Here is a 12,775-nt window from a genome sequence, read left to right on the forward strand (position 1 = left end):
CTAAATGACCTCGAACATCTTTCTTCATATCTTTAATTTCTTATTCCTGTACTGACATTTCTGGTTATTTATTGGTGGACATGCTCACCAACATTATCTGCAAAAAGCTTAAAATAAATCAGCCAGACAGATTTATTGGTCTAGCTCCAATATAATTCACTATTATTTATATAAGCCAGTATGTGTCATGTGTTGTCTGTTATCACAAGTGTGAGTCATGTGCTGAACTGGCAAAGCTACCAGGACCAGGTCCATTTGTTTGAATTAATGTTGTATTTTTCCAGTGCAGTCAGATTTGGAGGTGTCTCCTGAGTTTTCCTCTGAAACAGCCCACAGCTTAGACCAACAAGACAGATGGCATCATAGTTCACAGACTCACACACCAAGCACAAAGAGCACACAAACGCTGTTGTCTCATAGCCCAGTCCAGGTCACACTGGGCTGGATGGCAAACAAACCTAAAAATTCTGCCTTTTACTCTTGGCCTGCAACAGGAGACATCAGTAGTGACCTTTAATGTGCCGAGGCCCAGTCAAGTGTGTTTATTTTAGACAGAAAAAAGGACACACACACACACACACACTCCATGGGGAGTTTTTTTGGTTGGTTGAACACGAGTGCCCTCGGCTAGAATGAGAGGCAAGCCGAGGCGAGGAGAACACAGCTTTCAACCTTTAGCTTGTTTGGCTGTTGAGGAGCTCAACCGGTGGTCATTTAAAGTATCAATTAAAGAGAGGACGAGCGAGGAAACCGCACGGACAGGAAACACCACAGACAGGAATACTGGCACCGTGCACTCCCAAATGTACTGCATTTCCTTTTTTAAGTAGACAAAGGATTATCACCGGCTACCACATTATGCTCCAATATCACTTAAAATTATTTTTTACTACATGTCACAGGGCCGTAGCTATTTTAGACCTTTTCATTGCCATTCTGTTGCTAGGGTCCAGCTTTGGTCCAAGTTTACTTCCTGTCAGCTACTGCATTAACAAACAATGGAGCAGGAAACACAAAGCGGCCCTTTTAGAATATTTATGTTGTCAAGTTTGAAAAGGTCTATTGAGGACATTGAGGTCATATCCTTGGTAATATATCTGGGAATAGAGTGCTCCGGGAATGAGTCCTAAAACCCGGAAATGAGTTAGCATTTGAGCACTTCTGGTGATTGCATTTACACTTCATGCACTTCAAAATCATACAAGTGGTGTTCATTTGTGAAGATTATCTTGCTGAACAAAACGTGTAAGTATCATAAATGTTTGTTTGCCGCAGAACTTATTTTCTGCAATAATTCAAAATCAAATGGAAAAATTCCATTGGCAATTTTGTATACTCCAACAAAATACCTGCCAGTGTAGAGAAGGCTTTGAAACAACATTGAGACTATAATGAAGGGCAGTGCAATTTTACAAAAAATACAACTGTAAACTAATAAATACGTGAAGTCTATACTTATTATTTTATTTACACAGTTTGGTTGGTGGCTAATCTGTGGCACAATTTATTTATTTCTTCTCATCAAAAATACTACCATATATCCTGTTCAATGCTGGGCAAGTGACTTGGAAAATGTAATTAATTACCCATTACTTAATACTCCTTGAAATAGTAATCCTATTACTCGACTGATTACTTAACAGTATACGTAATTAATTACATTACTTGTTACTTAATCCAGCCTCACATTGAACCCATGAGTACATCGAATTCATTTATGACTAGTCCAGCATGGTAATCCATTATAGTGTTACAATTCCAACTTTGGTCCAAACTCAAATTCTCTTTGTTGCAGCTGTGAGAAATATTTCCAGAGAGCAGAGTAGAATAAAATCCACATTGCAGTGTCTGCAGCTATAATGAGGAAGGGTTACTACCAGATTCTTACAACTGAAATCCATTGCCATCAGAACTCTTCTTCTACTGCCAGCGTGTCCTTGTAAAAAAACAACTGGACTCCAGGATAAGGCCTTGGTACAAACCCCACCTCTGGCTCATTGGTTTATAATGGGGCTGAGATTAAATTACATTCCATAATGTCTAACAGGAGTCAGGGTACAGCTTAAGGCTGGACCGACTATTCACTGGCACTGAGCTCCAAATGAGCTCCTGATGATCTGGAGAAACTTAACAAGGTAATAATTCATTTAACATATTCTGGTCAGTGAGATCCAGGTGGGGAAAAAAAGCCCTCAGTGGTTCATACGGACAGTTCATGTTAGAGTGGGACAATAACAAGACTCCTATGCAAGAAGGAGGTCTAAATAATTCAGTTATTCCTCAAAATATTACAAGAGCGTAGACATTTTGGAGGTGTAATTCTGACATTTTCATCCCCACAGGTTCTTTTCTAACATTCAGCAGGTTATGGCCTCTCTTTGAAGCATAGCAAACTGCAATGTAACAGCAGGATTTGACCCGCTCTGGATTTAGAAACAGGGAGATGTACCTGTTCTCATGAGTGAGTCTCAATGGCAGTGTTATAGACAGCCGAGTTGAGTGCTGAGAGACGCAGAGAGGGATTGGAGGTGACAGGAGGAGAGATGGATGCCATCGTCGCCTCTAGGTGTATTTAATTTCAGCTAAAAAGAAAAAGGGGTGAATCCACAGAATCTCCAGGGGTGGGAAGCTGTTCTATTGTAGCTGATAAAGTCTTGCTTCATCAAATCCTTCAAAGAAAAGCAGATGAGGGCAAGGACGACGAGTTCAGAGTTATCCAAGCATTACATCATCAAGCCCTATAGCTTCTGACGTCGGGACATCATTATTAAATTAATCAATCAACTCTGCACAATATTATTGACATCGCATCCAGAACGTCACTATCAGTCAGCCTCTACATAACCAGACAGATCATATGTGAGCTGCACAAACTGTATCGCGTTGAAAGGGGGGGGGGGGCGAATGCAGAGCGTTCCGGATGAAATATTGTTTGTGACTGACGCTGTTGCACCGCGATGAGAAGCTGTTACAGGAGTCTAGACGGTGGATGAAACGGCAATCAGTCTGCCCTTCAGGTACCCAATCAATGTGCATTTCAATTATTATTGAAACAGATCACTTCATTTTAAATCTGTATACAATATGTTATTGTTATTGAATGTCATTTTGATTTAAATCCAAGACCTAAGTAGTTTGTGTTTACAATAGTCACTAATACGATGCTGTATAAAATTCAGATTATCTACAGAACTATATAACTTCATGGGATAAAGTTAAGTGCTTTACAAATATGTATTATTATCATCCTGTAGTGTTTATTAATATTGGAACATTTTAGGCTTGTTATATCTCTGACCGTCCTTCAGAATAACAGTCAACATCAAATAAATGTATAAGTTATGTTACATTATGTTGAACTCAGGTGAGTTTATGGTCTCAGTCAGTAGTTTCAAGTCTTCTTCAATACAACATGATGTTCATTTAGTAAATTATGATCCCATTTAGAGTCAAATAGACCATAAATCAGGATATGCTTTAGGGCGTGGCTACCTTGCGATTGACAGGTCGCTACCATGGCGTCGTCCATGTTTTCGTCTTACAACTTTACCCTATCACAGTGTTTTCAATTCTTGAAAGATAATCAAGCTCCACCCTCTCGTGTCAATTCTGGTTGCAAAAAAGAACCAAGATGGCGACGGCCAAAAAAAACAAAGAGACTCAAGGCTTCAAAACGGCGGTCAACAAACCAATGGATGAACGTCACGGTGACCATGTCCACTTCTTATATACAGTCTATGGTTAAATTATGCTAAAGTCCCTGATAACGTTGTTTTAAATGTCACGTGTTTCTGTATAACAAGAACTACTCATAACTGAATAAACAACAATCAAAGGGGAAAAAACATCTTTAGCTCTAAAACTCAATCATTCAGCTTCTCGTCTTCATCCGGGATGTGTGGGTATAATTTAATCAGATTCGATTTTCTACTGCAATTTTTGTTTGTTGGCACTCATTTGCTATTACAAATGAGTTACACATCCAGAATCACTTCATCATCATCTTGACCTTTCAAACAATTTGTCAAATACTAACACGACCTGTACTGTACACTTCCCTCTTAACGCTTTATAGATACAAGACTTGCTGTGTACATTACATTTAAAAATATGGAGCTATTAAGTGGGACACTGATTGTACATGTCTCATACAAAGATTACAAGCAGACTTGCTCATATCTCTTGCTCTTTTCTATTGAAGTGCTTGTGTTGTAGAACTGTTTGATGAAACATACCCAAACCATGGTTGGTTGTCTGCCAAAGTAGTTGTTTGAGAAAATAAACATAGTTGCCTGCCAACATTTTTGGAAAGGTCTATGGCTGGTAGTGTTTGTCAATTAAAAGCTGGAGTTGAGTAGTAACACTGCTTTTTTTTCAAGTATCTAAAAGCAGGAAAATGTCATACAAAGCAAAGAATATGGTAAACATTACAGTTTATTAAAACCTTCCTGAATTGGTGCAATATCCAGCCAAACGCACTAGAGAAGCTAACAGCTGACAGCACAGCTGGCGTTTGAGACCAAGGAGTTGAGATCCTTCAGGGAATGACCACAGAGAGGACAAATTCAACCTCCCCCCCCACAAAAAAACAGGATTCCAGCCCATCTGCAGTCTTCTCCTATTCAACAGCTCTAAAGAGAATAAATATGGGATGCCCAGGCTTAGTATAAGTTTGTTTAAAAATCCATTCTTGAGTCTTGAGCTGGAAATAACAGCTCCATATTGCACACATTTAAGAAGGACTTCTCAACCTTTTCTGACCCGTCATCCTGTTCTTATCATAAACATCTGAGAAGGATAATATAAAAATCATGATTTAAGAGTACTGAATATAATATTTACTACAGCTGAAACCATTTGTTGTTTTGTCGACAGATAATCTGCAAACATTCCCTCATTCAAGCTTCCACATTTTGAGAATTTGCTGCTTTCATATGTTTTTAGTGATAATAAATTGAATATATTTTAGACTGTTAGTTGAACAAAACAAGCAATTTGAAGATGTCAATTTGTGCTTTAGGAAACTGTGATAGGCATTTCTTCTGACAATTAATTAATTAATTAAGAAAATAATCATCAGACCAATAAATCATTAAAACAATCGTTTATTAATCTCAGTGGTTTTTGGATGAAAATATATAATTTAGAGTGTCTTCACTTTCATATGATGCCAGTATCTTCACTCTAGCTTTAAAACTGAGCCCGCTGCAACCTAAAAATGTGCGTTAATGCGTTAGAGAAATTAGTGGCATTAAAACAAATACGCATTCATTTATTGCGTATTATCGCGTTAACTTTGACAGCCCGAATAGCAACATTATCATGTTCACCTGAATCTTTTGTTGCTTTCAATAAAGTGCAACTTGGCGAGTTTTATTAGTTGAAAAAATGGGAGAACCACTTCTTTAAACCACGCCTTATGGAGAGCATGGAGTAGATCTATTTATCATGTTCATCTGGTTTATTATCTGAAAAGGGCATCCTGAACCTTCTAACCACAGCTAGCAAGGTCTCACATTTTCAGTTCTCCTGTCTAATTTGAACCAGCAATCCAGGTTACTGTGTGTCGGGGAAATAGCCTCCAGCATGGAAAGAGGCTTCATTGCATAATATTCCAGGTCAGGCTAATATTATCGTCATACATCATGTTCTATAGGAGTTGGAAACGTCTGTGACAAGGCCCCGGGGCCAAGCTGTCTTATTTACTGATGGAAGTGGGTCCGCAGGAGCAGCCAACTGAAACCTATTTACTTTTCTATAGCAGAGACATGAGGGATGGATAGAGAGAGACAGAGTTGAATGGGCTAATCTAACAATTAGTATTCACACAGCTGCTTTCCTCTCTCTCTCTCTTCCTACATTTACGTATGATAAATTCCGGTAATGAAACAGTGGCTGGAATTTACACAAAGCTGATTGAATTTCCTCATTAAACATGAGAAGGAAATCATTAAAAATGAGCCTGTAAATCTTCCACACTGTATAATAGAATCGACTTAGTGGGGGTTTGGGCTTTTTCCCCATGGCGGAGACTGAAGTTATGTATTTCAATCAAAGGTAACACCTCCTTTCAAAACTATAATTAGAAGTATAACTTTCGTTTTACTACACTTACATTCGCCCTGTCATAATTTGAAATACTGCTATTTCAACTTGCACTATTTTATGTCTTTGATTCTCATTTTGATTTTACTTGTGTGATTTTCCTTTCTTTACATATACATTTTTAATGAGCATTGTTGAAGAGTACCTGAGACCCAAGATTTCCGTTGCCAACGACTGCTTGCTGTAATTGTTGTGCATATGACGAATAAACAAACTTGAAAATGTATTCACCTTAATATACCAGAATAATATTGTGTTTCCAGTAGACCGGTGGACAGACGAGGGGTGTAAGACAATATCGATAGACATGAGTATTGCGATATTATGTTGTGCGATACTGTATCAATTCTCCAAAACACTATAAATTTTTAATTAACCTCTCGCCCTGTGTTGGACCCGGCTGCTATATGATCTTTCACAGGTTGTAGTTGGCTCAGTTTTAAAGCTAGTGTGAAGCTACATCATCATATAAACCTACATCCATTGGTACCAACCATGTCATACTAACTTTTCACTAACTTAACTAACTTAAGCTTGAAAAAGAAAAGACAGACCAAAAGGAGCCCAAACATCAGAAGAGTCATCTTACTGCCGTAATTGAACAAAACAGTTCTGACCCAAGTCAGTGGCTTCAAACATCCTTCGTAACACCCTGCATATATATATGCTCAAGGTGCTGTCATCCTGTCACTTCTGTAATTTGATGGTGTTACAGAAACAACCTGAAAAACCAACAGCTCAGCTATAGTGCCTTGACACAAATAATGCAAATTCTGTACCGACAATGTAAGATACAGAAACACTGATGTTCAGAAATAACTCTGAATTCTGCTCTTTGCCTTTTTATGCAGTGAAGGTGAAACTGCATTAAGGAGGACCAATGTAAGACTGCTATAATTAGACAGAAAACTCATTCACTATACACTGACTAAAACTACACAACTACATAGAAAACTGGAGCCAATCACACAGACTTTGGGGGTCAACTTCAGCGAACTAATTACACAATGTAAGCTGAAGTTATTTGATGTGACACTTTAAACAAATAATGAGTGAAGGACGAGTGACTTCAATTACTATGTGTACTGTGAAAGAAGTTGTTTGAGGTGAAGAACACCCAACTCTGTCTTTGTTTTGGTTTAACGGCTCACAGCTTTACTCTTTTGTTATAGCCTCACCGCTCTCATCAACCGAGTTTCCAGCTAAAAAAATTCTGAAGAACCCACTGTACGCTACCAGCCCAGCACCAAACTGAGGACAGACAAATTTATCGGCCAGCTGGTGAACATAACGGAGCATTTAGCAGCTAAAGAACCAGATAATTCACTCAAGAGTCAAGCAAAACAGAGCTTTAAGGAGAAGTATTGGCATTACAATGGCCAGAAACTCGTGTCTGCTGGATGTGTAAAGAAACAAGTGTTTACTGACATGTTAGTTATAACTTATATATAATATATATAATGTGTCAGTGATGTGTTTACAGCTTTTTCCACTGTCCCCAAGCTAAAAAATAACCACTTTAAAAAACAACATTTCCATTTTTTTACTTCCTTGCACTCTTAATCAATTACAGGCAGTTTACTTTAAGTCATCAAGAAGGAAATTTAGTTGTTATGGAGGAAAATAAAAATAAAATACTGGCTTCACTGACACAGACCTGTACCTGAATATAAAAGGCTAACATTAAAAAAAACAACTTCAAACCATGTGAAGTACACAAGTGTATTTTGGTGTCAAGAGAGCGGTCTTATCAGCAGTGGAGGCACAGCTACCTCTCTCACGCATGAATGCCATCTTATCTAGTCAAGAGCTAGCAGCGACGCTACTCTAAACTGTCACATACACCACCCACTGACACACACACACACACAAACACACACACACGAAGCTCTCATCTGGAGCTGAAGGTATCTAAACAAATATTCTCAGTGAGGATTTAATTAGGTCAAGAGAGAGAGAACGAGATCTTAACAAATTAAAAATCCAATTGCCGCTCTTATTAATCCAATCAGTCAGAATAAATTACAGTATTCATTATGAGTACACACTAAACACCTGCAGAAAGAGCACGTACACTGCTCTAACACTGTCTCAATAAAGACTTTTTTTATCACTATATCATTGCTCATGAGATTGTGTCCACATCCTCTACAACTGTATCAAAAATATCAGCTTCAGGACTTCTTTTTACATATTAAGGATTTTTTTTTCAATACTTTTAAGTCTCTGGTCTCTTTGTCCTTTCACACAATTAGCAGAAAACCAAATACATTGCAGATTAAATGTGATTTTAATGAGTTGTATTGATGCTCTGCCATTGGCACATGTGCCGTCACAACAGATCTGTGGGATCCTCTGCTTTTAGATTTATGTTTACTTTGGCGGCAGTTCTCGGAGTCCAGCTTTTAAGCCAACGATCTCGGCCAACTAAACACAATGAGCAACATGTAGTGTGTGTGAGGGTGTGTGTGTGTGTGTGTGTGGCTGGGGGGATAAGAAAGGACTTATAAAAAGATGCAGTTATTATCCTCCTCGTTTCATTTGGCCTCTGCTGCACGCACACAATAAGACTGGGGGATGATGATGCGTCCCAGTCACAGCAGAAAGACACTAAACAAAGTGAGTGTGAGCCAGCCCTGTGTCCTAAAAAATACCTTCCCATACATTGGAAGGAAATTTATTTTGTCGCAAGGTTACGTTTGTCATTTACGTATCACAAATACATTTGTTAGTCTGCAGCGATTGATGTAGTACAACAAGCGACGCGCAGAGCAGGTGATGTAGTATATCGAGGCACTGTGATTGAAATAAAAACGTTATTGAATAATAACAGGTATAAGCGAGAAAGTCCACTACTGGCGGGCAGGAGGGGAGGTGGATTGGTCCAACAAACATCGGACTCCCCCTCCGACTCAGACTCCAACACAAACTCCACGGAAGCACAAAAAAAAATCCTTATTATATCTAGTGACGAAAACTGGAAGGAGGAAAGCTGCCCTTTTAGTAGCGTGTTGAAAACTGAAAGGAGGAAAGCTGCCCTTTTAGTAGCGCAAAGCTTAAAACTTTCCTGTTTGCGGGTGCCTTTTATTCTGACACTGCACTATAACTTTTACTCTGAGTTTTATGCAATTTTAGCTTCTATCCTAGCTTTTATTTTTACCTTGTTTTTATTTTCTAATCCTTAATGTTTTAATGTTTTTAATTATTTCTTAATGTTCTTTTGCATTTTGTCGCAATGTTCTTGAATGTTTCTGTAAAGCACTTTGAATTGCCCTGTTGTTGAAATGTGCTATACAAATAAAGCTGCCTTGCCTTGCCTTGCCTTGCCTTGCCTTGCCTAGTGAAGCCTGCCTTGTAAAACAGGAATGTGACCGATGCTCGTTTGCGTCTACGTAGTGCGAGAACAGGCACGACTGCGAGCAACAGGATGCTGACTGTCGTTGACTTAACGTCCCTTTAACCTAACTAAGTAATTTTGTTGCATTTTGGTTTCGTTTTGTTTCAATGTCATGCCAAACCATGTTGTTTTTTACCTTTGTTTCCATTTACAACGTTAACCACGTGTTTAAAACTGTTTAAACCGCAACCGGAATCCAGGAGAAAATACATTCCTCTCAAAACATATTTTGGCTATGCAGCCTAGTTGTATGGGAACGTAATTTTGTGGGAGACAGGGTTGGTGTGAGCGCATGTGTGTGTGTGTGTGATATTTATTAACGAAGCCCTACAGTCATCTAGCAGCATGCTGCTTGTTATTTCACAACTTAAATGCAAACGTAGAATTGAGGTTTGCAGAAAGAGTTGTGTGAAACAGAGAAGAAGAAGCATGGACAGAATAAGACTCATTAACAGCACAGACACCAACGACTGGCACAAACAGAATATAAATATATGATAAAGTTGACATTTAGAGGCATCCATAGATGGATGACTCCAACTGACGGCCAATTTGGCTGCTAATCTAAAGGCCAAGGCAGCTGGTGGCAGGGACAAGAGATCAATCGTGAGTGTGTGTGAGTGTGAGTGTGAGTGTGTGTGAGTGTGAGTGTGTGTGTGTGTGTGTGTTTGGGCTCTCACTCACCAAATAGATTGCTGGAGTGGCCTTGCTTGGAGACGGGCCTGAGCTCATTGGAACCCCAGGCGTAGCGCCTGTAGCTGCCCCACGCATGTTTCATCATCTGACAGGGAGGAGGAAGAAGAGGGGGAGGGGGAGGAGGACATGAGAAATGAACAGAGTTAAAGAGGACAATCAACTCTGAGCTGTAACAAAGAGAATTAAGTCATTTTCATACTAAATGATGGGTTTTGTTTATAGTCCAAATGATACTGGATTTTTCTAGGCCAATACCAATATTTAAGAAAATCTGACAATGAAATATTGGTCTACACACACTAACATATATATCAGTAATATTTTTTTGTTATCAATTAATCTGATGATTGTTTTCTCGATTAATCAGTTGAATCATTTGGTCCATAAAATGTCAGAAAAATGGTTAAAAACAGACACCAATCACTTTTTCCCAAAGCCCATGTTGTTAGGGCTGGGCGATATGGCCAAAATCTTCTATCACAATATAGGTCATTTCATATCTTTTATATTGATTCCCTGGACAACGATACCACATTTGCCAATAACACAAAGTCTGCCACGATACGATTTTGTCCGATTCATTTCAGGGACTTGTGATCAATATGAGACGATATCATTTTTCATATATATTTAACACAATCAGTTACATTTTTATGAACTCTCAAAGCAACTAAATCATTATTCTTTAATAAAAACAGATCTCCTGTTGCTCATGTTCATGTGCGAATGTGCAAAAATGTCAAAATAAAGGCATATCTTAAAGATTATGATGTGTATCGATGTTTTCACTTTACATCGATGATATTGGATCGTTGCTCATTGAATCAATGCATCGTTACACCCTACTCCCTATATGGACTTTGACGCTCTTTATACTACGACACCCGACTTCCGTCTTTGCTCCAGTTACTGTATAATAACTATGACCACTAGAGGTCGCTGCATAACAATAAACTTTAATATGGGTCGTAATAAGCTGCATACACAGACGACCTAAACGGACGATTATATGGAAGGACGATCTGGAAATAAAAGACTTGTTTGTACAGTTCAACACCAAACTGAAATCAATAACAACACAAGTCCAACATCTGTCAGCATTCTCTGTGAACTGACCTATTCAAAATGACGGACAGCCAGCTATGATTGATGTGGCTGATTGATTGGCTCATTTCTGCTTAAAAATAAAACCCAAATATCACTCAATTCCCTTTGAAAAGGAACATTTTGCTCTGCCGAGGCCCATTATATGCTGTTGAAACCACCCAATTCCCCCAGCGGGAGTCATTGAAGTTTCATCTTATTTTAATCTGGCGCTGGCTGGGGGCTTGATAGCAGCATGAACACTAGTTTCCAATCTAACACCCAGACTCTCATTTCAGTCCTCACACGTGGCTCCTCCTCCTGCTCCAGCCATGTGTCTGTGCTGCTAATCCAGGTTACATAGCATCCTTCTGGAGCTTTCTAGAACCTGCGTCTGGATTAGACGAGCTAAAACCCTTTATCCTCCACCTTCAGACGGAAAGTCTGTGCACAGACACTGCAATGATAGTGTGCTTCTGTCATGAATAAGCTCTTACTGGCACTAGGATGTAACCTATAGCGTACACAGGGTGAATGCCAGCTTTGTACACCTGAATACAAACCACACAGCATTCAGCAAAGTGGGTTGTGAAACTGATGTACAGCCTGCACCATCTCTCCAGGGAGATCATATTACTGTACAATGCACATCCTCTCTCAGTAGCCATATCCTAGTTGCAAGCGTATACATGCGTGTGAGTGTGTGGTACACTTAATTCTGTTACTGCTGCTGACTCACTGTTAGTTAGCTCACTCCAGGACAAACACTCACTGACAACAACAATTCATTGTGATCATTTCAAAAGGCGGTGACCACGGCAGGCAGTAGACCGGTAGGTTAACGAGTCACTCGCTCAGTGTGACCCGTTTCCCCGGAAACCAAAATTAAATAAGCGAGAAAACCTGTCAATAAACGATTCTGTCAATTTAGCGATTCGGTCGAGCAGGAAACCCGTGCTGCTACACCATCCCACCTGTCTGTCTCACAGCCATCGCACGTACAGGGGTAAGAGCAAGAGGAGCTTAAGTGATGTTCAATAAAATATGAATGAGTTTTTAATACCCACATGATGAAAGGCTGCACTGTATAACTGCCATTTACAAAAGAACATCACAAGATCCAGTGGAGGCTGAACACGCTGACAACTCTGTCTACAGGTTGCTGGTTTCATTCGTCCCGTTCGCTACATAACGAGCAGCGGCGTTGTTCATGGGATTTTAGTATCACAATATCAAACAATCAGAGATCTCTGCCTACTGAATGTCTGGGGATATCTAAATGCAAAGTTGTTGCTAGAACGACCGCTAACAAACCTACGAAGACAGAAATCCGAACCTGAAAATGTGAGGCATTTTAGCTTAATAAATTATTTTACTAATCAGTGTTGATGTTACATTTTTTGATTTATGATTACAGCAGCACTTGCATTGTGAAAAGCACTTCAGATTAACAAAACCACCAGGAGGCGTATGTAAGCAAGGTGAAGCCCAATG

The 12,775-nt window shown here is 39.3% G+C and overlaps 1 protein-coding gene across 1 annotated transcript in view; it reads right to left on the reverse strand.

Moving 5' to 3' along the window:
• man1a1 (mannosidase, alpha, class 1A, member 1) overlaps nt 1–12,775 on the reverse strand; it is a 152,980-nt gene that overhangs the window by 103,787 nt on the left and 36,418 nt on the right. The window contains exon 2 of the mRNA XM_074614732.1: nt 10,187–10,283. Coding sequence (XP_074470833.1) covers nt 10,187–10,283 — 97 coding nt within the window. The remainder of the gene's footprint in view (nt 1–10,186; nt 10,284–12,775) is intronic.

Source organism: Sebastes fasciatus, chromosome 18 (assembly GCF_043250625.1).
Source record: "Sebastes fasciatus isolate fSebFas1 chromosome 18, fSebFas1.pri, whole genome shotgun sequence".
Classification (NCBI taxonomy): Eukaryota; Metazoa; Chordata; class Actinopteri; order Perciformes; family Sebastidae; genus Sebastes; species Sebastes fasciatus.